General features: G+C 53.9%; 1 protein-coding gene across 2 annotated transcripts; it reads right to left on the reverse strand.

Annotated features, from left to right (window-relative positions):
- Positions 1-1,188: 1,188 nt before the first annotated feature.
- On the reverse strand, positions 1,189-20,589 carry CTSH (cathepsin H). 2 transcript variants are annotated; one of them, XM_036843691.1, is made up of 12 exons: positions 20,413-20,589; positions 16,662-16,693; positions 15,897-16,002; positions 14,260-14,330; positions 13,576-13,680; positions 10,916-11,002; positions 10,070-10,125; positions 8,201-8,282; positions 6,802-6,870; positions 4,136-4,242; positions 2,214-2,339; positions 1,189-1,403 (listed from the first exon to the last, which is right to left on the reverse strand). In XM_036843691.1, the coding sequence occupies exons 1-12, from the start codon at positions 20,501-20,503 to the stop codon at positions 1,328-1,330; spliced, it is 1,008 nt and encodes a 335-aa protein (XP_036699586.1). In that variant the 5' UTR covers positions 20,504-20,589; the 3' UTR covers positions 1,189-1,327. The 2 variants fall into 2 exon arrangements, with proteins under 2 accessions (XP_036699586.1, XP_036699587.1); XM_036843692.1 differs by lacking the exons at positions 8,201-8,282; positions 10,070-10,125 and having other exon boundaries at positions 20,413-20,565.
- Between the last annotated feature and the right edge of the window lie 1,741 nt (positions 20,590-22,330).

The following is a 22,330-nucleotide window of genomic DNA, read 5'->3' on the forward strand; positions in this document are numbered from 1 at the left end:
AGTATACTGTCTGCACATATTAATGTGGTTTATTCCTTATCACAGCAGCCAGACCTTCTAGATTAATGTTAAGCAACTGTACTGATCTTGGGCCTATTTGTTCCACGTCTGCCTTTAATGGAACTCCTTTTATACCACTGCCCTGGGTTTGGGGATCTTTATTGTATTAAGGAATTATGCTTTCATTTCATGTTAGTGTTTTTTAAAAATCTAGAGTAGATTAACTAGAATAAAATAGATTGAATTTCATCCGATTACTGTTAAGTTTATTAAGGTGATTGGTTTTTGTCTTAACTTACTGTTGTGGTGTCTTACGTTACTAGACTTTTGTAACAGATTAAACCACACTTGCATTCTCTAAATAGGGCTTGTCATGAAAATAACAAGTCTCAAGCCATTAGCTCTCCAGGAGGCCCAAATGGCATGAAAGATTTTCTTATTAGGTACACCTATGAACTGTAGGACAAACAGCACCAACTCGTGCCACAGACCCTGCTCCCTGGAGCCCAGAGGCATTGGGAAGCAGCCGAGACTCCACGGCCACCCTCTGGATGGAGACCCCATGTTCTCAAGAGAAGGGATGGTGGATGTGGCAGGAGCATCAGGGGAGGAAGAGATGGGGGCAGCCCCGGGCGGAGGGGCAGGGGAGTAGGAGCAGGAAGCTGGGACTGGGGAGGCCCCGTGGAGAAGTACAGGCTTCCGGACCGGTGTCATGAGTTTGAATCCTGGCTCTGCCAGGGCCTGGCACACTAGCTCCTCCTTCCCCATGCGGGGACGAACAGTCAAGATCTCAAATGAAACCTGTTCTTCCTCCCGCCTCTGGGAGACAGTGGCGCCAGCACCCACGCCATCCTCCCAGCCAGAGAGCCGGCCACCCCTTGGTGCCTCCCTCTTAGGAGGCCAGGGCCCGGAGGCAGGCCCAGGCCCCAGCACACAGCCTGACTCAGGGAGGTGCTCACTGAAGGTTTATTCAATAAAGACCACAGAAAAGACTGTCCATGGAGCTTCCTCCAAATGGGAGAAGGAGCCCTTCTGGGAAGAAAGAACATTCTTGGTCCATGTGCGGCTGAGTCAGTTAAAAACCATGCCTAAGGCACATGGCTGGTGGTGACCTCTGTGTCAGAAGACGGCGTGGGCTTGTTGCTCCATGGAATTCTTCCTCGTCGTTTTCTTTGGGTTTCCAGGCTCGGGGCCGGGGTGAGGGCACAAAGTGAGGGGCCCTGGGGGGGTCTCCCACTGCTCACTTCCTCCAGGGCAGGGTTTTAGGCCCCAGGCTGCCCGGTCCTCCCTCCATCCACCAACCAGTCGCTGCTGCTGCTGCCCCGGCTCACACCAGGGGGATGGGGTAGGAGGCGCAGGCTGCCAGGCCGCACATGTTCTTCCCACGCTCCATGAGGAAGTACCTGCGCAGAGGGAGGGGCTGAGGCCTGGCGGGCGGCTTCCTCTCCACGGGCCCTTCCGGAACCAAGGTCTGACTCCAGGGATTAGGCCCTCTGAATTTACTCACAAAACAGCAGTACTGGGTTATTCTGACCACCAGGAAATCTCTGACCTGTGAGTAACTTCTCCTTCCCTCGACCTGGCTGCCACCTGAACTCTCTTCCTTATTCTGTCCATATCTCACTTGTCCCAGAGTTTCCTGAGGGCCCCGTTCTTAGCCCTGCCTAGGCCCTCACGTAGTTATTTAGTCACCACTGGGACCCCTCGGGTAGCAGATGAAAACCCCCTTTTCAGATGAGGACACGGAGTCTGAGAGAAGAGACAGGGACAAAGTCCCATCAAGGTATGTACCCAGGCCACCTGATTCCAGCCCCATTCCAGGAGGGGCTGTCAGCCATGGGGTAAACTTGGTGCTTGGATTTCTCACCCACGGGCCCTCCCAGACGCTGGCTTAGTCCCTGTAGGGCCCTGTGTTGTGAACTGTTTCCTAGTGGTGGTCACAGAACCTCCTGAGCCAAATGGACTCCTGTTCTGGACACAGAGTCATCAAAATCGGGGGTCCAGGGTGGGAGAGGGGCTGCTGGAGGGTTCTTCGGGATGTGAGGGTTACATCCTCACGCTCCCCTCTTCCTGGCCTGGGCTAAAGGCTGTGGTGAGCAGCCCCTTCTTGGCAGCCACATTTGAGGTGGAGGAGACCCCCTGCACACTCCGAGGGCCCCCAGACCTGAGCAATCACGCCCCCTCCCAGCACACGGGACCTGGAAGCTGCTTACCCCTTCATTCCCCACTGGGGACCCCAAGAGTTCTTCACGATCCAATAGGGTATCCCATTTTCTTCTCCGTACCCAACAGCCAGGACTGCGTGGTTTACTTTATCTGGAGTTTTATGACAGGAAGTACTGGAAAATGAAAATGAAAAAGGCTTGAAAATATGGAAAATATGTGGGACTTCCCTGGCGGTCCAGTGGTTAGGACTGCGCTTCCACTGCAGGGGACGTGGGTTGGATCCCTGGCCGGGGAACTAAGATCCGGCCTGCTGTGCAGCACGACCAAAGAAAAAAAAAGGTGATTCGATCACATCCAACAAGTGAATTAGAGCAGCGTTTCCCAAAGCGGGGACTGGGAGGCATTTAAGGTGGTGAATTAACTCTCGTTTAGTCACAGGGCAAGAGAAGTATTCTCTTCAGCCCCTTGGGTTCTGCTCACCCAAGGGAGCGAGATTTAGCGCGGTGCTGGCCCAGCTCTGACACCTGATGCTTTCCGATGCCTCTTTCATAACAAGGAGAGAGCAGCCCTCCTGCTGCACCTTCTGAGGGCAACAGTGTCTGGCTGGAGTTTCACATGGCATTGCTTTGTTGCCTTTTAAGATTACCTTGTTTTTGGGACAATTACACAGGTTTCTCATTTTAGCTAGTGAACTAGTTCTCATGAGGACATTCTGAAAATTTCAATAGGACAAACTGCAGTGGTCATGTGATCACTGAGCCGACGTGTAACCGAGTTGTTGGCCCGGGGACAAGGTGCGAGACACCAGCAGTGTGCAAAACTCTGCTCCTGGATTTAGCATGCCTCCTTCGGCAGGGAGCAGGATGGCAGAGAGGCTACTTCTGTACAGTGGACTGAGGGCTGTGACAGCTGGGGGGCTGACAGGAGCCCGAGGGAGGGGATCCAACCAGGTGGGAACGGGGTGGGGCAGGGGCAAGGCTTCCCTGGGGAGGCAGGGGACTCGCATAAAACTACGAGCTCTTCAGTGGGGCAGGGGCAGGGGCACGGGGTGGAACAGGGAGGACACGGGTGGCTTTGACGGGAGATGAGCTTGGAGAAAGGACCAGAACACGGGGGTTCCCCCGGCCGAGCTAAGACACGGGACGGTGGGGAGACGCTGGAGGATGGAGAAGTTGGTGTGGCGAGAAGGGTGTTCCAGAAGACTGACTCTGGCTCCAAGTGGAGGATGGCCCAGCTGTGAGGGCAGAAGGACAGAGCAGGAAGGAGGGAACGGTGGGCAGAGACACGGGGAGGGAGCGGAGAGCACGCTTCTGAGCAGTGTTAACGGGGCAGCGTCTGGTGAGGGACGGAAACATGCAGGATCTGAGGTTTCAACGGGCCATCCAGCTTGATGTGGCGGGGAGGCCCTTAGATCTGTGGGTCTAACGCCCGGCAGAGACCAGGCTGGCGGATGGAGACTTGGAATTTCTCAGCAAACAGCTGGCCGTGGAGTTCAAGGAGTGTGTGAAAAGAGGGCAGAGGGCTAAGGAGAAAGCCCTGGAGAACACCTGCACTTAGGAATGGCCAGATGACAAGAAGGCCATGAAGGAGATGTTACCGGAAGTGGCCGAACTCACATTGCAAAACAGGCAAGAGGCCTGGGTGAGACGAAACCAGTGTTAGAGAACTCGGGTTTCCTGAAAAACGCTGCGGTGGAGGCTTCAGCACGGGATTCTGGTGTCTGAGAGCAGCTATTTCCTATTTCACATCTTCAAATTTCTGAACACAGGTTTTCATCACGAGAGGCAGCTCTTCTGCTGAGGAAGGGTGAGCTCTGGGCTCAAATGGGGGCCCGGGACCCCAGCCCTGACCAGCCATGTGACCGCCTCTCCTCCTCCCACTTGGGGACCGAGGATCCTGACCTTCAGGGCTGCAGGCTGATGCACTGGCGGAAGGTGCGAAATGCCCACCCAGCCCCTCCCCGGCTCACCTGGAGTAGACGCCCTTTTTGTACATCAGAAAGTCATCAATCACCTCGAAGGCAAAGCTCACAGGGTTGTACAGGGCCACCGCCTCCACCATCGCCTCCTCGTCGTTCTGTGGACAGAGGGGCCGACAGGTGGACACACGTGGCCTCTGCCACCTCCCCACCCCACTTGCAAAATATGGCCCTTTGCCCCAAAGTAGGGGACAGAGGCTCAAAGCGATGATACTGAGGAGGGAAGAGAAGTCTGTTTTAGACCAAAAAGCTGCCGCCAAGGGGGAGCTGCCCTTCCTTACAGCAGAGCCAAGCCCTGGGTATTGGGGGCTGGTATGGGGGCCCCTGCCTTCTTGCACCTGAATGGCCGGGATCCTTGGGGTTTTTTATTTGGCTTATGGGCCCCTCCTCCCAAACTCTGGCTCCCCTGTGACCTCCCTCGGCTTTGCTGGGCTGGAACGTGCGCTCATCTCTCTCCCCCTCCCTGCTCTGCTCCGAGGGAATCCTGCACCCTTCCGGGTCAAGCCCAGGGTGCAGCGTGGACTCATTCGCTCACTCACTCACAGCCACATGCCAAGGCCCTCCCGTGGACCAGGGGCTCCAGGGGGTGCAGACATGGGTGTGACTCCCCCACTCCCACCCCCAGGACGCCCTGCACCCACAAAGCCAGTCTAAGGAGCTTTTTTTGGTAGAACTCAGGGGTTAGAAGTCCATGAGCAGATAAGGCCCAGACGGTGGTAGAAATGTGTGTGTGTGCCCGAGGAGGATGCATCCCGTCCAATGGGGAAGGTGGGCGTGAGGAAGTCAGAGGCTTCCTGGAGGCTGTGGCTTTGGAACAGAGCTGCGGAGACTGGGCGAGAGCAGCAGTTGCAATCACCGGGGGAGATTTACAGAATCCCAGTGCCCAGGCCGCGCCCCAGACGATTACATCAGCATCTCCAGGGTGGGTCCCATGCAGCAGGATTTCTTAAAGCATCCCTGCTGGGACCCACTGGGTTAGCATGAGCTAAGGAGGCCATTCCCCTGGCTGGAGACTTAGGGAGTTGAAATGAGGGTGAGCTGAGGCCAGGGCTCTGCTGAGGGAGGGTCAGGCTGGAGGGGCTGGGGCACCAGCCCTTCGTCCGTCCTACCTCCCTGGAGGGGCAGGCAGTGACCCAGCTGCAAAGAGCAAACGGCTGCCTGGTAAGCAAGCCGCTTGCTTCCCTGTGCTCAGAAAAGGCCTTGTGAGCGCAGACAGGTCAGGGCAGATGAGACCAGGAAGGCACGGAGGCCTGCTCACCAAGAGGGGGAGCATGTCGTGGGGCCGGCCGTTCCCGTGGGCATCCCTCGGCCCTGCCAAGGAGGGCCGGACGCCAGTGCTGGCCTGCTCTTAGGGCCCTGCAGGTGCCATGGGCAAGGCTCTCCTGGGCACCAGGCAAAAGGGATACCTTTGAGCTCCTGGTTCACTGCCTAATGGGATACGAATGGGCCAGAGTGGTTCAGCCCTTGGTGAGTGTATCTAAGAGAAACTGGCTCTTGTTTGAAGATAAATCTACCATAGAAACATCCCAACTACAGGGTGTAGATTTTGGAATGACACGGTCTCCGTTCAAATCCAGCTTCCACTTCTAGCTTTGTGGCCTTGGGCACGTTACTTAACCACTCTGAACCTTTCTTCACCTATAAAATGAAGGTTATAATGACATTTATCTCCTAGGGTTGTCTTGATAATACATGTTAAGTGGCTGGTATAGCTCCCGTCAGCACTCCATAAGTTTCATTACTGTTGCTGACTGCATGGCACATGCTTTAATTAAATGGTAGCTACTGTCATTACACACACATCACGTTTGTGATTTACGCACACATTTGTGGGCACACGCCCTCAGCCTCCTGCTCTCATCAGCACACGTCACACCTACACACACCCGTGGAAATACTCTTTCACTCTTTATGCATGTTCGCCCATGCTTGCAAACATGCAAACAGTGGAGTCACGAGGGCTGTTCACACTTACTCCAGCTCCCTCTTGGACAAACAGAGTATGGTTTGTACTGTACTGCAGTATGGAAGTACTGCACTTCCCCATCCACTTGAGGTTAGGTGTGGCTGTGTAACTTGTTTTGGCTTTAAGCGCCAGTGCATAATTTACCACTCTCTTTCCCTCTGCCTGGGTCCTGGAGTGAAGCCAATGACACAGAGAACAGCCCTGCTTAAACCAAGGGACACGTCACATGAATGAGACATAAAATCTGATTGTTTTAAGCCATCCAGATTTTGCAGCTGTTCCTGCAGCATAAGCTGGTTTATCCTGACTGACGCACATTCACTCTGTGCATTCACATTCAATCTCTCACACACATACCTGATATCACACACATCCTCACATCCTCTTTGGTAGGATGGGGATCACTGCTTGCATTTTACAGACAAGAAAACTGAAACACAAGATGGAAGAGCTGTACAGACCCAGGTCAGAACCAGAGCACTCGACTGCCAGTCTCTTGCTCTTTCCCTTCTGTCTTCCACCCTGCCCCCATCACGGTGATTGAGATTCAAGGATAATCAAAACTTTTGAATCAAAGTGATGTGCTGCTCGGAAAGGCTGCCCTGCAGTGCCCATTGGCCATCTGACAGCAGTGGAGACTGGCCTCCTGATCAGAACACATTCCCTATCCGAGAGAAGGATCGGTACTCACCATTGTGATGTTGGCTACATCCTTGACAAAAGCAATGGCCTTACTGGGCTGGAACTTGCAGTCACCATCCTGTTCAGGGTGGCAAAGGTCATGGAATACAGGTTAGGGATGCTCGGCCCCAGGCTGAGACTTCAGGCTTCCCCTATGCAATTTGATAACATTTATAAAGCAAAAGCTACAGGTCCCAGGGCCTGGGTGATGAGGTCACTTATGAGAGAATTAGAGGCCTCCTCGTCCCCAAGGACCTCACAGTCTAGTGGGAGGAGATGGTCCTGTGCTGGCTTTGGCAGAGGTGGGCTCACATGGCACCTGCTGGGAGCACAAGGAAGGGGCCTGGCCCAGTCCAAGGAAGCTTGCCGAGAAATGGAGCCGAGTAAGAGCCTGCATGGCAGGGGAAGGGCGGGCCAGTCTCAGCCCAAGGAACTTCACCCACAAGAGGCAGGCGCAGAGGACACACGGAGGGAAGATCAAGCCCTTCTGAGGCGGGAGAGACGGTCAGGATGACAAGAAGGCAGGACCTGACGTTTAGGAACCAGCAAGTGGGTGGGTGGGAGCAGAGGGCTTATGAGTGAAGTAAAAGACAAGACTGGGAAGACAGATCTGCGTGAGGTGGGGGGAGGGCAGGACTCGAAAGGCAGGCCAAAGAGTCTGGAGTTTCTCTTGCAGGCCCTGAGGAGACTTTGAAGAGTTCTGAACAAGGCAAAGTGTGGTCAGAGCTGAGTCTCAGAGGCCACTCTGGCAGCCCCTGGGTGGAGGGGGCCCAAGGAGAGGGCACCCACAGTGATCTAGGGTGAAGGGAAGCCAAGGTCCGAGTGCAGGCAGGGACACAGGATGGACCAAAGGAGCAGATGCGAGAAGGTCTAGGATGGTCAGGCTGACTGAGGTGAGGTCTGGGTCAGGAGGCCGCCCCAAGAATGGACCACTGGCCGCCAAGACATTTTAGGGAAGAGTGGTCCTCCCATCGCTGAGAGGGGAGATACAGGAGGAATCCCGGGTTTGTGGGACAGTCGAGGTGCCCAGCCATGCACAGGCGGGGTTGAGGTGATGGCAGGGGAGGCCCTGGACAAAGTGGGTGTGGGCCCAGGAGTGCTGTCCACATGAACGGGGAGGGAAGAAGCCAACAGACGGCGCCCCGGTGCACTCACGGCAGGGTGGGGCAGCCTGGCGGTGCTGCCACACACAGGGCGCTAAGAGGCCCCCGGCTGGCTGACAGCTGGGGCTTGGGCAAGCAGAGGAGGGGAAAAAAGTGAGCTGCAAGAGACAATTCTGAGAATCCAGGTGGAAGTGGGGAGTCCTCCAGGGGGGTGCGGGGGAAGAGATGTGTTCTGAGGCTGGGACAAGAACGGAGACGGGGAGCACTGCAGACCAAGAAGACGGAGCCCAGGCTGCCCAGAGTTACCTGGCCCTTGTAGGGGTAGGTGTCTTCACCCATGATGCCCTTGTTGTACCGGATGTACTCGAAGGCCTGGCTGGGGAGACCCCTGCAAGAAGCACACACAGCTGTGCCCACCTGGGACTGGCCCCAATGGAGGTAGGGGCTGGAGCTTGCCAGACGTTTGCCCTGGCAGGGCTGGGAGGCCGTGGTTGGGGCATGTCCCAGGGGCAGAGAAGTCTCCGAGGGGCTAGCAATGCCACCCTGTTTGCCTGGCCTCAGGATACAGCTCAACAGACTCAGAAGAGGCTATCAAGGAGGGTCCAAGGTCCAGCCACACGTGCTTCCGTGGGACAGAGACCTCTGGAAGCCAGGCCCCTCACTCTGTCAGGAACAGGACCCAACAGGATCTGCCCAGCTGACTGGTCATTGCCACCACTGTGCCCACTGGGCCCCGCCTGGGCAGGTACTCTGCAAACATGACTTTCCAACCCCTCAGAACCCCGGGAGGTAGCTGCTGTTATTTCTTGAAGCTCAGAAAGGCTGAACAACTTGCCCAGGGCCCCAGAGCTACAGCCAGGATCTGGTTCCAAAGGTGGATCTTCTTCTACCTCGTGTTGCCTCCTGGAGTAAAGAAGACTCGACAGCTACCCAGCCACAACTCCCCATCAATCTCCTGTCCCTTCTGGTTTTTGTCCGGAGCATCTGTCACCACCCCACCTGTGGCACAGCTAGAACATCAGCTGCTGTATCCCTCGTGCCTACATACAGGGCAGGTGCTGTCGTATTTGCTGAATGAACGAAAAAATGAAGTAAACCAAAGCAAACAGATCCCTTGGAAAAATGGTGGGGCCCCAGCATGCCCTTTCAGACTTGTGATGGGTGGTGTTTATAAGTTGCAAAGAGGAAAGAGACCAAAAAGCCATGAAGCTAACCATGATATGATGGTGGGTCAGCAACTAGGCCGTGACTTCACCCCCGACTCCCAGACGCAGCCCGAGCGTGGAGGCCCTCGTGTTGGCTCTGTCAGGTGGAGCACCGGGCCTGCCCAGGACTCGCCCGGGAGGGGGATGGGCCGCAGGTAGGCGAGGGGAGGCGAGGCTGGGAGCGTGCTCTAGGGGAGCACGAGGGCCTGGCTTTACACACGTGTGTGCTGGGAAAGCCGCTCATCCCGAGGAAAGGTCTCAGAGCACGTGAGGAGGAGATGAGGGCTGGAGACACGGAGAAACGTGGGTAAATCCCTAAGAACCCGTGGGCCAGGGGAATTCCCTGGTGGTCCAGTGGTTAAGACTCGGTGCTTTCACTGCTGTGGATTCGGGTTTGACCCCTGGTCGGGGCACTAAGATCCCGCAAGCCATGTGGTATGGCCAAAAAAATAAATTAAAAAAAAAAAAAAAAGGGCCAGGAAAGCAGGCCCAGCAGAGACGCAGCCTTTATGCCTGAACCCGGCACCACATCTACAGGAAAGCTCCTCCACGCGGCCCACCGAGCTGGGGTGGCTAGAGCTTTAGAGAACTTGTGGAAAGGCCAGCCAGACACCTGTGTGTGGATCTTGGTTTTGGAGGATGACGTGCTTCTCATTCTATTAATTCTTTTGGCCACTCGCCCAGAGGCCTTGGTGGCCGGTGAGGCCAAACGTGCTGTGGGGTGAAATCCGGTGACACCAGGGAACGAGGATGGATCCTGGAACCAGCCAGGCCTGGGCTTGCATTACAGCTCTGCCCGTTCCAGCTGAGGGACCTTGGGCGTGTGAGGTGACTTTCCCCTCCACAAGCGGGGCCGATTTTGCTCCCACCGAGGGCAGAGGCTGTGGCAGTGCCCAGCCCTTATGAGGCCCGACAGAAGTGACCCCGGGAAATGAGCAGGGGCTTCGGGCCCCCCCGGTCAGGGCCGTACCCTTGGCAGCCGTGATTGTTGAAGTTCTGGGCGCAGTCCACCAGCTGCTGCTCGGCCTGGAGGGAGGAACGCACGCCCGGTGAGCTGAGCGCCTCCAGCGCCTCCCGAGCCGACCCACGCCTGCGGCCCCGCCCTCCCGGGCTCAAGGGCACCAGATTGTAAGCTCCCCGAGGGCAAGGGCTGTCTCTGTGTGTCTGAGGTGCCAGCCCAGGAGCCGGCCTCTGTCGGGGAGAAGCTCAGCGACGGCCTGGCAGCCAAGCGGGGAGGTGAGAGGGCGCGGGGGGCCCTGAAGGTGTGCACGTACGTGCGGCTCCTGGGGTCCCGTGGTGGCAGATGGGAGGGGGAGGGGACGGGCCTTCCCTCAAGCCGGTTGCTGGTGGCCCTCGCCAGCCTTGCCGGCCCCTCTTCCCCACACAGGAGGCAGCGGCTGGGCAGTCACCCCCCACTCCGGGGGCTCAGGGGTCCCCGCTCGCTCTTCCCTGCCTGAAGGTGACCAGCTTGAGAGCGGGCCCAGCTCCTACAGGGCTGCCTCCCTGGCAGGCTCTGCTCTCGGAAGGCCCCAGGTGGCCACACCGAGGAACTCTCCCGACCCACCCAGGGATGAGCCCTTGGGCCATTTCCTCTACAAGCCTCATTCCTTCTGAAGTGTCAGCTGAGGTCTGCACGCTGCATGTCCGTGAGGCTGGGACACCTGAAGTCCAACTGAAATGGCACTGTCAGCTAAAGCCACAAAGAAGCCTGACGGCCCAGGCCTGGCCCTCCGAATCAGGCCTTGGAGCGAAGCTGTGACCCCTCCTCCGCGTCCCTCCCCCGGCACCGGCACCGGCACCGTGGCTGATCGCTCACCAAAGAGGGCAGCCTCCCAGTTGCAATGGCGACAGCAGACTCCAGGGCCCCGGTGGTGGAGAAGGTCCAGCAACTGCCGCAGCTGCCCTAGAGGCCAAGGGGAGGGGGAGGGAGGTCAGGGACCAGGACCCCTCTGGCTTCCGTGACTTCAGCTGACAAAGCCCCGGCCCACACTGTTCACTCTGACCCTCACGAGGCCCGCGAGGCCGGCATCCTTCTCCCCGTGTTGCAGATGAGGAGGCCGAGGCTTGCACAGGGGAAGCAGCAGCAGCCACCGGTGACGAGCGCCCGCGCACTCCCAGCCCTCGCTACCAATGCCCACCGGCCTACACGGCCAGAGCCCTCCCTCCCGACCCCATTCTGTGCTCTTCTGTTCTTCTGAATCTTTTTTTGGCACTCGGGATCTTAGTTCCCCGACCAGGGATGGAACCCGACCAGGGATGGAACCCGTGCCCCGGCAGTGGAAGCACAGAGTCTTAACCACTCGGCCGCCAGGGAAGTCCCTCTACTTCCGAATCTTATGCTGGCTCCTCCTCTTCCCACTGTTTTCCAACAGAAGGACTCGCCAGAGTCCTGTTTCTAGAACCTTCTCTCTCACCTTTCCACCTCCAATCTCACCCACAGTCCTAACTGTTAAACTGACAACTCCCCAAACCCTGCCTCGGCCCTGACCTCCACCCAGGCCCAGACACCCTGTCTCCCAGATGATCCCACCCGTATACGCCCCAAACCCTTCAGACTCTGCGTGTCCTGCCCCATCCGTCCATCTCCCCGTCCTCTGCCACGGTCACTGCCGCTGCCCGGCCACCTTCCTCCCGGCGCCTCCCGAGGGCTCAGAGTCGGGCCCTGGAGCCTGCCAGCCTGGTTCAAATCATAGCTCTGCCCCACACCCCCTGTGCAACCTGGGCGAGCTGCTGCCCCCTCTGACCCTCGGTCTCCTCATTTGTAACATGGGAACAGCCGTGCTTGCCTCACAGGGCTGTTTGTCAGAGGGGTAGATGAGATCCTGCCCGTCGTGCAGTTACCCCACGGGCTCCGTAATATTAGCTGCTGTTTGTGTTTTTCTCTCAGCCGCATCTTGGTCTCTTTTCTGCCCCTTGCTGGTTCAGTCTTCCATATTTTACTTCTGAAACGTCTCCTAAGATTCCCTTCCTCACTGTCCTTGTTGAGTCCTCACTGCTTGTCTCCCTGGAAAGAGCCTTCACGCTACCCCGGCCCCCAGTTCTTTCTCTCAAAGCCTTCCCTCGGCCGGGAGGGAGGGCCTGGTCAGAGCATCTCTGGCTGGTCAGAGGCTGGGCTTGGCCACCACTGCAGGAGGCAGGACAGGGCCGAGTGGCCAGCACTGGCCTTGAGCAGAGACCTGGGTGGAAGGGCCCTCTGTCATCTGCTTGCCTTGTACGTTCAGCGCTTCCTCCTCTGTAAAGTGAGAAACCCTCAAGGCTGCTGAGCTAATGTCAGATCCGGTCACCGTATCTGTAACCGCATGGTGGCTACAGCGAGAGACCACACACACTCGTGAGGGTAATCGCCTTGTTCTGGCCCCTCCGCCCCGGGGCTCCGTCCTGCCCGAGGGTCAGTTAACACAAGGACCCGGAACGTTCTTGGCAGACTTCCCCTTCTCACCTGCCCAAAGGGTGAGCAGGTTTCGGGCTTCCACATTTAATGCTTGTTGCTTTGAACGGTCATGGAATTCTCAGATGGTCTAAAAGCTGCCTTTGGGGCTTGGGGCAGAGGGCTGACTTCATTCTACCCCTCCGACTGCTGGGAGGGGAGACTTGTTTTGGCTTCCGGGTGCTGGTTTAAACGTCTAGATCACTAGGCAGGTTCTGGGAACCCAGTGAGCCTGGGAGGATTTGGAGCTGTGCCATGTGGCTTTAAGGAAAAGGAGAAAATGTTGCTCATGGAGAGTTTCAGTGGAAAGCAAAGTGCTTCCAGGAGGGAAACCTTCACCTTGTATTTCCTGGGATGGAGAGGTCGGCATCTTCCTGAAGAAGGCCACTGTACTGTCACTTCCAGGGGACAGCAGGGGGTGGGTCCAGACTCTCCAGGACAGAGCAATGTGCTGGGACACTCCAGCCAGCGGCCCAGTCCTCACCTCTGTGAGTGCAGGGAAGACACCGCCACTCTCCTTGCCAGGCACGCTGTGCCCTGCAGGGGGCGCTCCTGAGAACACGTCTGAAATGCTGGGTTCCATTCTGTTCACTAACCACCTGCAGCTCCCTTGTGGGAAGCAGCCAGCCAGGGAGGGGCTGGACCCTGGTGCCTTGTGCAGCATATGGAGGACTGGGAAGAAAAGATGTATGGGCAGTAGAAATGGGGTCCCGGTGTGCAGTTACTGAAGGGCACAGAGAACGTGATGTTGTGGGTGACTGTAGAAGAGACCTAGGGCCAATGGGGAACTTTAGACAGTGGGGTGGAACACGGGGGATGGGTAAACTTCAGCCCAGTGAAGAAATACGCTTTTATCCCCCAGAGCCATCCATAAAAACAATGACCTCCCAGCCTTTCAGAGGAAGGCAGCTAGAGAGATGATGAGAAAAAAAAATAGAGTTGGGGCTATACTCTCTGTGTTTTGGGATTCTTTTGAGTTTTTCTTCCTGGCATACTGTCTGAGAATGTGGCTGTTTGGGGGGGGAAAAGGTGGGGATTGTCATACATACCTGATTTTTCACTGGTGAGACGAAATTTCCTTTTTTCCGCCAGTCCATGGAGGGTGGGTAGGGACCAGTACCCCGAAGGTAGTTACCTTTGGTGGCTGAGCAATTCTGAAACAACGAATTACATTTTTTTCAGGGGGAAGAAGAGAAACCTTTTCGATGGAAAAGTATGTAATTCAAGTGGAATCACCAAGAGAGAATAAGAAAGATTGTAGCTGTCAGAACCATCCCACCCCCACCTATTCGTTCCAAATGCTAAATGACAGGTCCTTTTGGGAGCCCAGATTGGGGGTAGTTAGGACAGGGCAGGCAGATTTAGCAAATAAAAAGACAGTTCACCCAGTTAAATTTGAATTTCAGATAAATGATGAATAAGCCTGTAGTGTCTGTCCTGTGCAATATTTAGGATATACTTATGCTAAAATATTAGTTGTTGTTTATCCGAAATTCAGTTTTAAGGGGCAACTGTATTTTCTCCAGCAACTCTAAGTTTGGGGTCTGCATGAGGCCATGAGCATGGACTGACGAACTGCTGGGGGCTGATATGTCTGGATCCCCCAAGAACCTGGGGGCCCCCAGCTGCAGCTGGGGAGGGGCCGAACCGCTCTGGAAGCAGAGCCGGCTATGAGCTTATTCCAAAGGTTTGAGCGAAAAGACTCAGATTTGGTCACAATGAGTAACACCCACCTGAGGCTCTGACCAAAGATACTTGCGTTTTAATTCAGCAAAGCTCATGTCTGAAAACTGGTTCAGTCCCACTGAAAAAGAGAAGGAAAAACCATAAACAAACAAAGAAACACAAAAAAAAGAGGAGCTCAGTAAGTCACTAATAAAGAGAAAAAATAATGAAACCCCACATTCACGTGTGTCCGATCTACAGCCCCTGCAACTTGGCTCCTTTAAATTTTTAAATGTCATGTGCAGGTGACCCTTTCAAAAAAATTTTTTTTAATTTATTTTTTATTGAAGAATAGTTGATTTTACAGTTGACCCTTGAACCGCATGGTTTGAACTGGGCAGATCCACTTATACACAGATTTTTTTCAATAGTAAATACTGCAGTGCAACATGATCCCAGGTTGGTTGGATCCTTGGATGCAGAACCGTGGAGACAGAGGAACTGGGTATACAGAGAAACCGTGTATATGGAGGGCAGACTATAAATTATACTCAGATTCTCAGCTGTGCAGAGGGTCGGTGCCTCTAACCCTGCATTGTTCAAGGGTCAACTGTAATTCAATATACCAAGGTCAACCTCACTGTGCTTCAGAATTCCCTGGGGAGCTTGCCTTCGCTTTTTCTTTTTTTTTTCTTTTTAATATGTATTTATTTATTTTGGCTGCGCCAGGTCTTAGCTGTGGCACACGGGATCTTTGCTGCCGCATGTGGGATCTTTTAGTTGCAGCATGAGGACTCTTAGCTGTGGCATGCATGCGGGATCTAGTTCCCTGACTAGGGATTGAACCCGGGTCCCCTGCATTGGGAGCACAGAGTCTTACCCACTGGACCACCAGGGAAGTCCCGTGGAGGAGCTTTTCAACAGTACAAATGTCTGGGCTGCACCCTGGAGATGCAGACGTAATGGGTCTGGGGTGGGGCCTGGGCACCCATACTTTTAGATACCCCATCAGTGAGTCTGGTGAACGGCAGGGTACAGAACCAGCACACCTGCGCCAAGTGCCCGCCCACCTGCCACCTCCTTCAGTCTTCCTAACCCGCGAGGGGAGTGTTATCCTCTCTACTTTACAGTCAAGTAAAACTTCACAGCTGGGTCACACAGTCAACATTGGGCAGAAGTGAGATTCAAACTCAGGTTTCCTTCCACCTCATGCTTTTGCCCACATTACCAACTTAGCTGACACTGCCGTCATTTCTGAGCCCTCAGTATACACACAGTGTGTGTGTGTGATTCTAGTGAAACTAACCCGGAGGGAAGGCAGATGTCCTAAGAGGCTGCTCATGAGTCCAGGGCATGTCTCTGAAGAGGCTGCCCCGACAGCAATCCAGGGGCTCAGCATCTGGGCTGGACCCGCAGATGGCAGGAACAGGGCAGGGCTTCTGTTCACCCCCTGTAAACTTCACAACCATCCAGGGGTACCAGCATTGTCCTAAAGCTACAACCCCCTGAATCTCAGAGAATAATGGCAGAGCCAGAATCTGAGGTCAGCCAAGCCCAGCTTCAGAGCCTGGTTTGCTGCTCCGTCCACCCCAAGCCCCTAGTGGGCCCTTTAATCAGTGGCACCACTCATTGATTTCCTTCCAGATCTGAGATGCTCCCTCCTGCCATGGGCGAGAAGCCCGGAGGAAAGGTGTCCCCACGGTACTTTTGAATGTGTGGTTCCCGGCGTTGTGGGCATTGATCTTCCTCCAGTTGCTGACAAACGCCTGCAGCCTGTGGTGGTACTCCTCCGAGCTGTATGTCTTTCGGTGCTGAAACAAAACACATCAGCAATAAGTCACAGAAACAGGATGCAGCTCACCAGAGGGAGACAGTTTTGTTTTCTAAGAGGAGGATTGGAAGTTTTCTTTCTGCCACGATTCTCAGGCCAAATCTGTATCACAGGCAGAAAGCTGCCCTGGGTCTCTGTGGTGAAAGTCGGGAAGTTACAAAGCAACCCCCCCACTACCTCTGGGGACCTGTGGTCAGAATGAAGCCCATGCAGCTGCCAGAGAGTCAGCCAAGAGACCAATAGGCCCTGGTGAAGGACCTGCCAAGTGCAGGTCACCTCTGGACGCCGCAAATGGTACTAGGTCAAGTTAATGGCAGAAATCACCATTTTTCAAAAATACGCACACTAGTGTTTTCCAACTGATTTTGCAGCAAGCACACAATGTGACGTGAATACAAAATACAGAAATGAATCTCAAGGCTTGAAAGGCTGCTAGCCAACTTCATCACTGGGGACCACTGTTTGGAAGGAATTCACTTAACTGAATCTTTCCCAGTGCTTGACCGATTCCCAGTTGGGAAAGACCCAGGGAGATGGGGTTGGAAAACCCCTCTTTATTATCTCAAATCCAGCACAGTTTCGTTTGATAACAGGAAACTTAGTGAAATGAAAAACCTGAGAAAGAAGTTGGACACTGACCTGCACCATCCATGACTTAAAGTGAAACATCTCTGAAAAAAAAAAAAAAAAAAAAAATTAGGCCTGGGTGTCTTACAGTAACGTCTATAGCCAAGTAGGGCACATCAGAACTGATTTGCATTTTAGGGAACTGGGCTAAATTTAAAGCACCAAAAATGGTGTTATCTAATGCTGAATGTAAAGAGGAACTCAAACTCTTACCACTTTTGTACTCCAAATTAATTTTGAAAAACTACACGCCATTAACCTATGGTATTAAAAGTCAGGATAGGGGCTTCCCTGGTGGCGCAGTGGTTGAGAATCTGCCTGCTAATGCAGGGAACACGGGTTCGAGCCCTGGTCTGGGAAGATCCCACATGCCACGGAGCAGCTGGGCCCGTGAGCCACAGTTACTGAGCCTGCGCGTCTGGAGCCTGTGCCCCGCAACGGGAGGGGCTGCGATAGTAAAAGGCCCGCGCACCGCGATGAAGAGCGGTCCCCGCAACGCGATGAAGAGTGGCCCCCACTTGCCGCAACTAGAGAAAGCCCTCGCACGAACCGAAGACCCAACACAGCCAAAAATAAATAAATAAATAAATAAAGTAGCTATAAAAAAAAAGATTTACAAAAAAAAAAAAAAAAAGTCAGGATAGTGGTGATCCTTAGTCGGGGTACAGAGGGGGCTTCTGGGGTGCTGGTGATGTTCTATGTCTTCATCTGGGTGCTGGTTTCACGAGTATGTTTAGATTATGAAAATTCATTAAAATGCATATTTAATGATTTGTGCATTTTTCTGCGCTATATTTCAGGAAGAAGTTAATTTAAAAACCTATAAAAAAAACCCTATATATCCCAAGTGTGGGCAAAATTTTGTTAAAGGGACAGATAGTAAATATCTTAGACTTCGCTGTCTCTACAGTCTGTTACAACTACTCAACTCTGCCCTCGTGTGTGAAAACGAAGGGGTGTGACGGTTTCAATAAAACTTTATTTACAAAAAACAGGCTGCAGTGCCAGTCATTTGTAGACCCCTGCTATATCCACCCTTGTACATTTTTAAGTTATCTAAAAACTACACTTCAAATTTTTATAGCTGCAAAGGATGTATTCCAGCTTATTGTAAAGAATGACATATAAAAATAAGACTGTTACATCATTCTTTTAAAGCTCGCCAAAAGGATCCATGATACCATCATGATTTGATATCCACCATCAATAACATGAACAAACCCTTCTATAAGAGCTGGATATTTTAGATAGTTTCTTTTTCTCCTTGAACTCCCATCTCCATCCACATCTCACAGAATTTTACCCTAAGGGAGCATCTGTTTTCACTTGGTCACTCTAGCATCCTTTTATGCAACAACAAGAACAGAAAGTATAAATTTAAATTACTTTTACTTCCTGTGACCCATATACCCCTAACTATTATAAAAATTTATTCTGGATTAAGTCATCATCATCACCATCATTATTAACACTGATTAAAACATGTCAAATATACCTTATGAAAAGTATTTGTTAAACATAAAAAGTAAACTTGTATTGGAAAGGCATCTCTTAATGAGGTAAATTAAACTTTACTAACAACCCCCCTCCCCATGGATTTATATATTCATGGGTGAATATTACCTATTTTCTTGAATGGGTTAGCATTAATTCTGGTCTTTGTCTCAGCCCTTTCAAAGGGCTGAGAAATTCTGCTCAAATAAACAGGATTGTTCATTGCTTATTGCTTCCGGGAACAGAAGGCAATTTTTAGAGCAATGTCATTCAATTCCTTGCACTCCTTCCTACGCCCCAAATCACATGGTGCTCTATTACGCAACATTATTTCTCGGACCCCAGCAGCTGATACTTCGGTGAGGTCCTCCCTTCTCTTGGAAGTAAAGGGTTTGGAAATAGATTCCCTGTCTGTCCCGGTATCACTTGGAACTTTTTTGTGTTTCCCCACTGATCCACACCCCAGAGTTTGAAGATCTCTGTTTTATGAAATTTAGGATCTCCCCTTGTGGGTCACAGATCTGTTCCAGAAAGCAAGTGATAGCCATTTTCCCTGGGGAAGAAATGCACATTTCCCCAATATATGCCCTGCGTGGGGTTTCAGAGGATTGCAAATCCTAGTTAAGGCCCTGCTACAGCTGATGGCTTCAGAGGAAGACAGATCTCAACTTAGGACCAGGGTTTAAGGCAGATGGTTTAGGACAACTGACCAGTGTTTGCCTCCAGAGGTTTCAAAAGCAACAAGCAGGTGTGAAAACCCAGTATTAGTTCTCATTCGCTGGAGGTCAGCAGAAGAAAAAGCCAGAGATGATCTTGGGCGAGAAAGATCTCTGGTGACCCTTCACCACAACCTCAGATAGATCCATTTCAATCCATTGTGACTTTCGGAAGAAAGCACACATGCTTTATGTACCGCCCTGTCTCAGGGACCACGTGGGAGTATCTAGAACAGGGATTAGCCTGTTTTTGTATGGCCCACGAGCTAAAAGTGTTCACACTTTTAAATGGTTTTTAAAAAATGACATTTTGTAGCACCTTAAAATCATTTGAATTCAAATTTCAGTGTCTGTAAGTAAAAGTTTCCGGGAATACAACCCACTCATTCATTTGCACACTGCCTATGGCTGCTTTCAACACAAGTAGCTGCTACAGAGCCTGTGTGGTTCACAAAGCCTGAAATATTTACTATCTGGCCCTTTACATAAGGAAAAGTTTGCCAAGCCCTGCTTTGGAGTTAAGACAGCTTCCAGCACCAGCCCTCCTCCTCCACGCAGGCCACAGCCAGGATAAGCAAAGCCCTGGCTTGGGAGCAGCTGGGTTTTCCTTAGGTTGGGACTGAGCTGGAGCTGGGTGTCCTCCCAGGTCTGCAAGACTGGGGGACTTCCTTGGACAAATGGGTCGGGAGGAATAAGGCAAGATTCTGGTCGAAAAGATTCAGCCCCAGTGATCTTTGTCCCATCCCCAGGCTGCTCTTTGGCTACAATTCTTTGTCCTCAGGGTGAGGGGGCTGGTGGTCTGCTGAGGTCAGAGCCTGTGGGCGGTGGGCAGAGGCTGAGGGTGGGGAGTGGCAAGGCAGGAGGGAGGCTGCAGGGGCGAGCCTTCAGCCTGGGGAGGTGGCTGGACCCCCAGCAATAGAAGGGGTGTAAGAGCAGCATGAAGCTGGGCCACTCACAGCCCACCTGGCCACAAAGGGGAGCCCTGGGGCCGGACCTTACCCCCCTGAGCCCTTGGAACAAACACCCTCAGTCTTCAGGGGCTAAAACTGCTATTGCTCTAAGTGCATGTCACTCCCCCAAACAGCCCGTCCAGCCCATTGTACAGATAGACTCTCAAGGCACCTCTGGGGATGCCCTATGTGCCAAGTCCCTGGAAGGTACTCGGAAAGGCTGGAAAGTCCCTGCTTGCCTCCGGCAGGGGCAGATCAACGTCCTCTAAGTCTCCAGATGGGGGGTGGAGGGCAGAAGGGGCCGCAGACTGCTGTGGCGTTCTAGTCTCTGCAGCGCCCAGAGCAAGGGGGACCCTGGGCATCTAGCCACCCGCTCCTCTGCTCACGCGAGACGCCCGCCCTCCAAACCTCCCCCTCCTCCCGCCCCCCTCCCCGTCACACAGGTCACCCTGCCTGGATCCCGGTTACCGGCCCGCAGAGCCCTTGAGCCTCGGGCCTGGGAAATGCGCTGCCCGGCTGCTCCCGCGCCGAGTCCCCACCCGCACAAGGTCCCCCGAGTCTCCGACCTGCCGGGGCCCTTTCCGGGGGCGCTCGTCCCCATACCTAGGGAGCTCACTGCCAGGTCGGCGGCGCCGCAGGCGGTGGGGCCCAGGAGCCAGGCTCCGGCGCAGAGTAGCGGCAGGACGGCCCACATCGTGGCGGTGGCTGCGGCTGCGACTCGGCTGGCGCACTGGCTCCAGAGGCCCCGGGCAGGCAGCCAAAAGCCGCCTCGTGGGGGCGGGAGGGCGCGAGGGGCGGGGCCGGGCGGCGGACGCGGTGGGGGAGTGGGGAGGCGGGAGGCGGGAGGCGGGCGTGGAGGAGGCGGGTGGAAGAGGCCGGGGTGGGGGGGGCGGGGGGGGAGGCGGGACCCTGCAGGACTGCTCCGAGCGCCAGGCTCGTGGGAGTGGAGCGCCTTCGACCTCCTGTCCTGGCCACATCACTCCCCTTTCTCCTTCTCCGCAAGGAAGGGCAGAGGAGAGTTGGACCGCTCCGTCCGGCGGGGTCCTAGATCTGCCGGTCTGTCGGGACTGGCCGGCACCATGGGCGAGGGTGGTGCCTGTCCCCACCCCAGAGCCCCCATCTCCCACCCTCATTAATCACATTCCCCTGGTTGTCCCTTGAGCCTTGGAATGAACTTAAACTAGAGGAAGTAGATAGCTGTTTTTATGAGCTTGTTCCACCCCTACCCCCGCCTGCCCCGCAGAAAGTCTAAAGTCTTTCTGCTGAGAAAGTCCTATTAGCAGCTGTAGGGCCATTTTCTCTATTTTGCAAATCTGAAAAAAGGAAGAATATGATTTATAAGAGTCTGGGTGTGCGATAAATAAAACAATGAACAGGGGCTTCCCTGGTGGCGCAGTGGTTGAGAATCTGCCTGCCAATGCAGGGGACACGGGTTCGAGCCCTGGTCTGGGAAGATCCCACATGCCACGGAGCAACTGGGCCCGTGAGCCACAATTACTGAGCCTGCGCGTCTGGAGCCTGTGCTCCGCAACAAGAGAGGCCGCGATGGTGAGAGGCCTGCGCATCGCGATGAAGAGTGGTCCCCACTTGCCGCAACTAGAGAAAGCCCTCGCACAGAAACGAAGACTCAACACAGTCATAAATAAATAAATAAATAAATAAAAGAACGTGAATTTCTTTAAAAAATAAAAATAAAAAATAAAAATAAAAAACAATGAACATCTCCAATGAAGGAAACATGCACAGGGGTTGCTTCAAGGGAGAGGAGAGGATGATCAGACCTGCCTGCAGCAACCCGTCAAGCACGCAGTGGGGCCAGGTTCTTCACTTAGGTCATCACCCTGCCAAGTGGCAGGTTGTGGACCTGCCATTTTACAAATGGGGAAACTGAGGCTCCAAGAGTTGATGGTAATGTTCCCAGTAAGTGTGCAGAGGGAGTCTGAACCCAGGTTTGACCTACTGCACTTGCTCACCCTGCTCTTTTGCAGCCCGAGGCATTTCGGTGTGGTTAGAGCCTGTTAGGGCTGGCCTGTCAGATGTGAGCTGTCTCATGTCTCCCTCCCTCAGACAGGAGGAAACCTAGTTCTCAGCCAGACTCTGCCTGTGAGGCTCCTGGGGAAGCAGATTCCTGGAGTTCTGTCTTGGGATTTGACTAGCAGGTCTGGGTATGGCTCTGGAATCGGTACTTACAGGGCTTCAAGGTGACCGCTCAGGGTGGGCACTGAATCTGCATGAAGGTTAGCAGGGCCAGCAGACACTGTCTTTTCAGATAAAGCAGATCTTTGTCAGTTTATAAATCAGCCCCTGTCTGGATGCCCTTTGGGTGTCCTTTGAGGCAAATGTCTGAGAAAAGACCCTGCATGGTTGCTATTTGGAAAGTTAAGCCCCTGGCTTTGGGATAAAGGTGTCCAGCCTCTGTGATGGCCTATCCTTCAGGTGTGCAAGAACCACCTCATCTTTCTGCCCATCTGAGCCACCTGGAGAGTGGCAGGACTGAAGGCCCTAGTATTAGACCTCAGAC

This window comes from Balaenoptera musculus, chromosome 2, assembly GCF_009873245.2.
Source record: "Balaenoptera musculus isolate JJ_BM4_2016_0621 chromosome 2, mBalMus1.pri.v3, whole genome shotgun sequence".
NCBI classification, from domain to species: Eukaryota; Metazoa; Chordata; class Mammalia; order Artiodactyla; family Balaenopteridae; genus Balaenoptera; species Balaenoptera musculus.

Bases quoted from the DNA above. Each gene is read 5' to 3' on its own strand.
- CTSH (XM_036843691.1), bottom strand. From the start codon at position 20,503: ATGTGGGCCGTCCTGCCGCTACTCTGCGCCGGAGCCTGGCTCCTGGGC. The intron at 11,003-13,575 runs GTATGTATGACA...CTTGGCCTCTAG, and splicing joins TCTCACCAGTGAAAAATCAG to GGCAGCTGCGGCAGTTGCTG. The intron at 1,404-2,213 runs GTAAGCAGCTTC...CCCTCTGCGCAG, and splicing joins CCCCAGTGGGGAATGAAGGG to GTACTTCCTCATGGAGCGTG.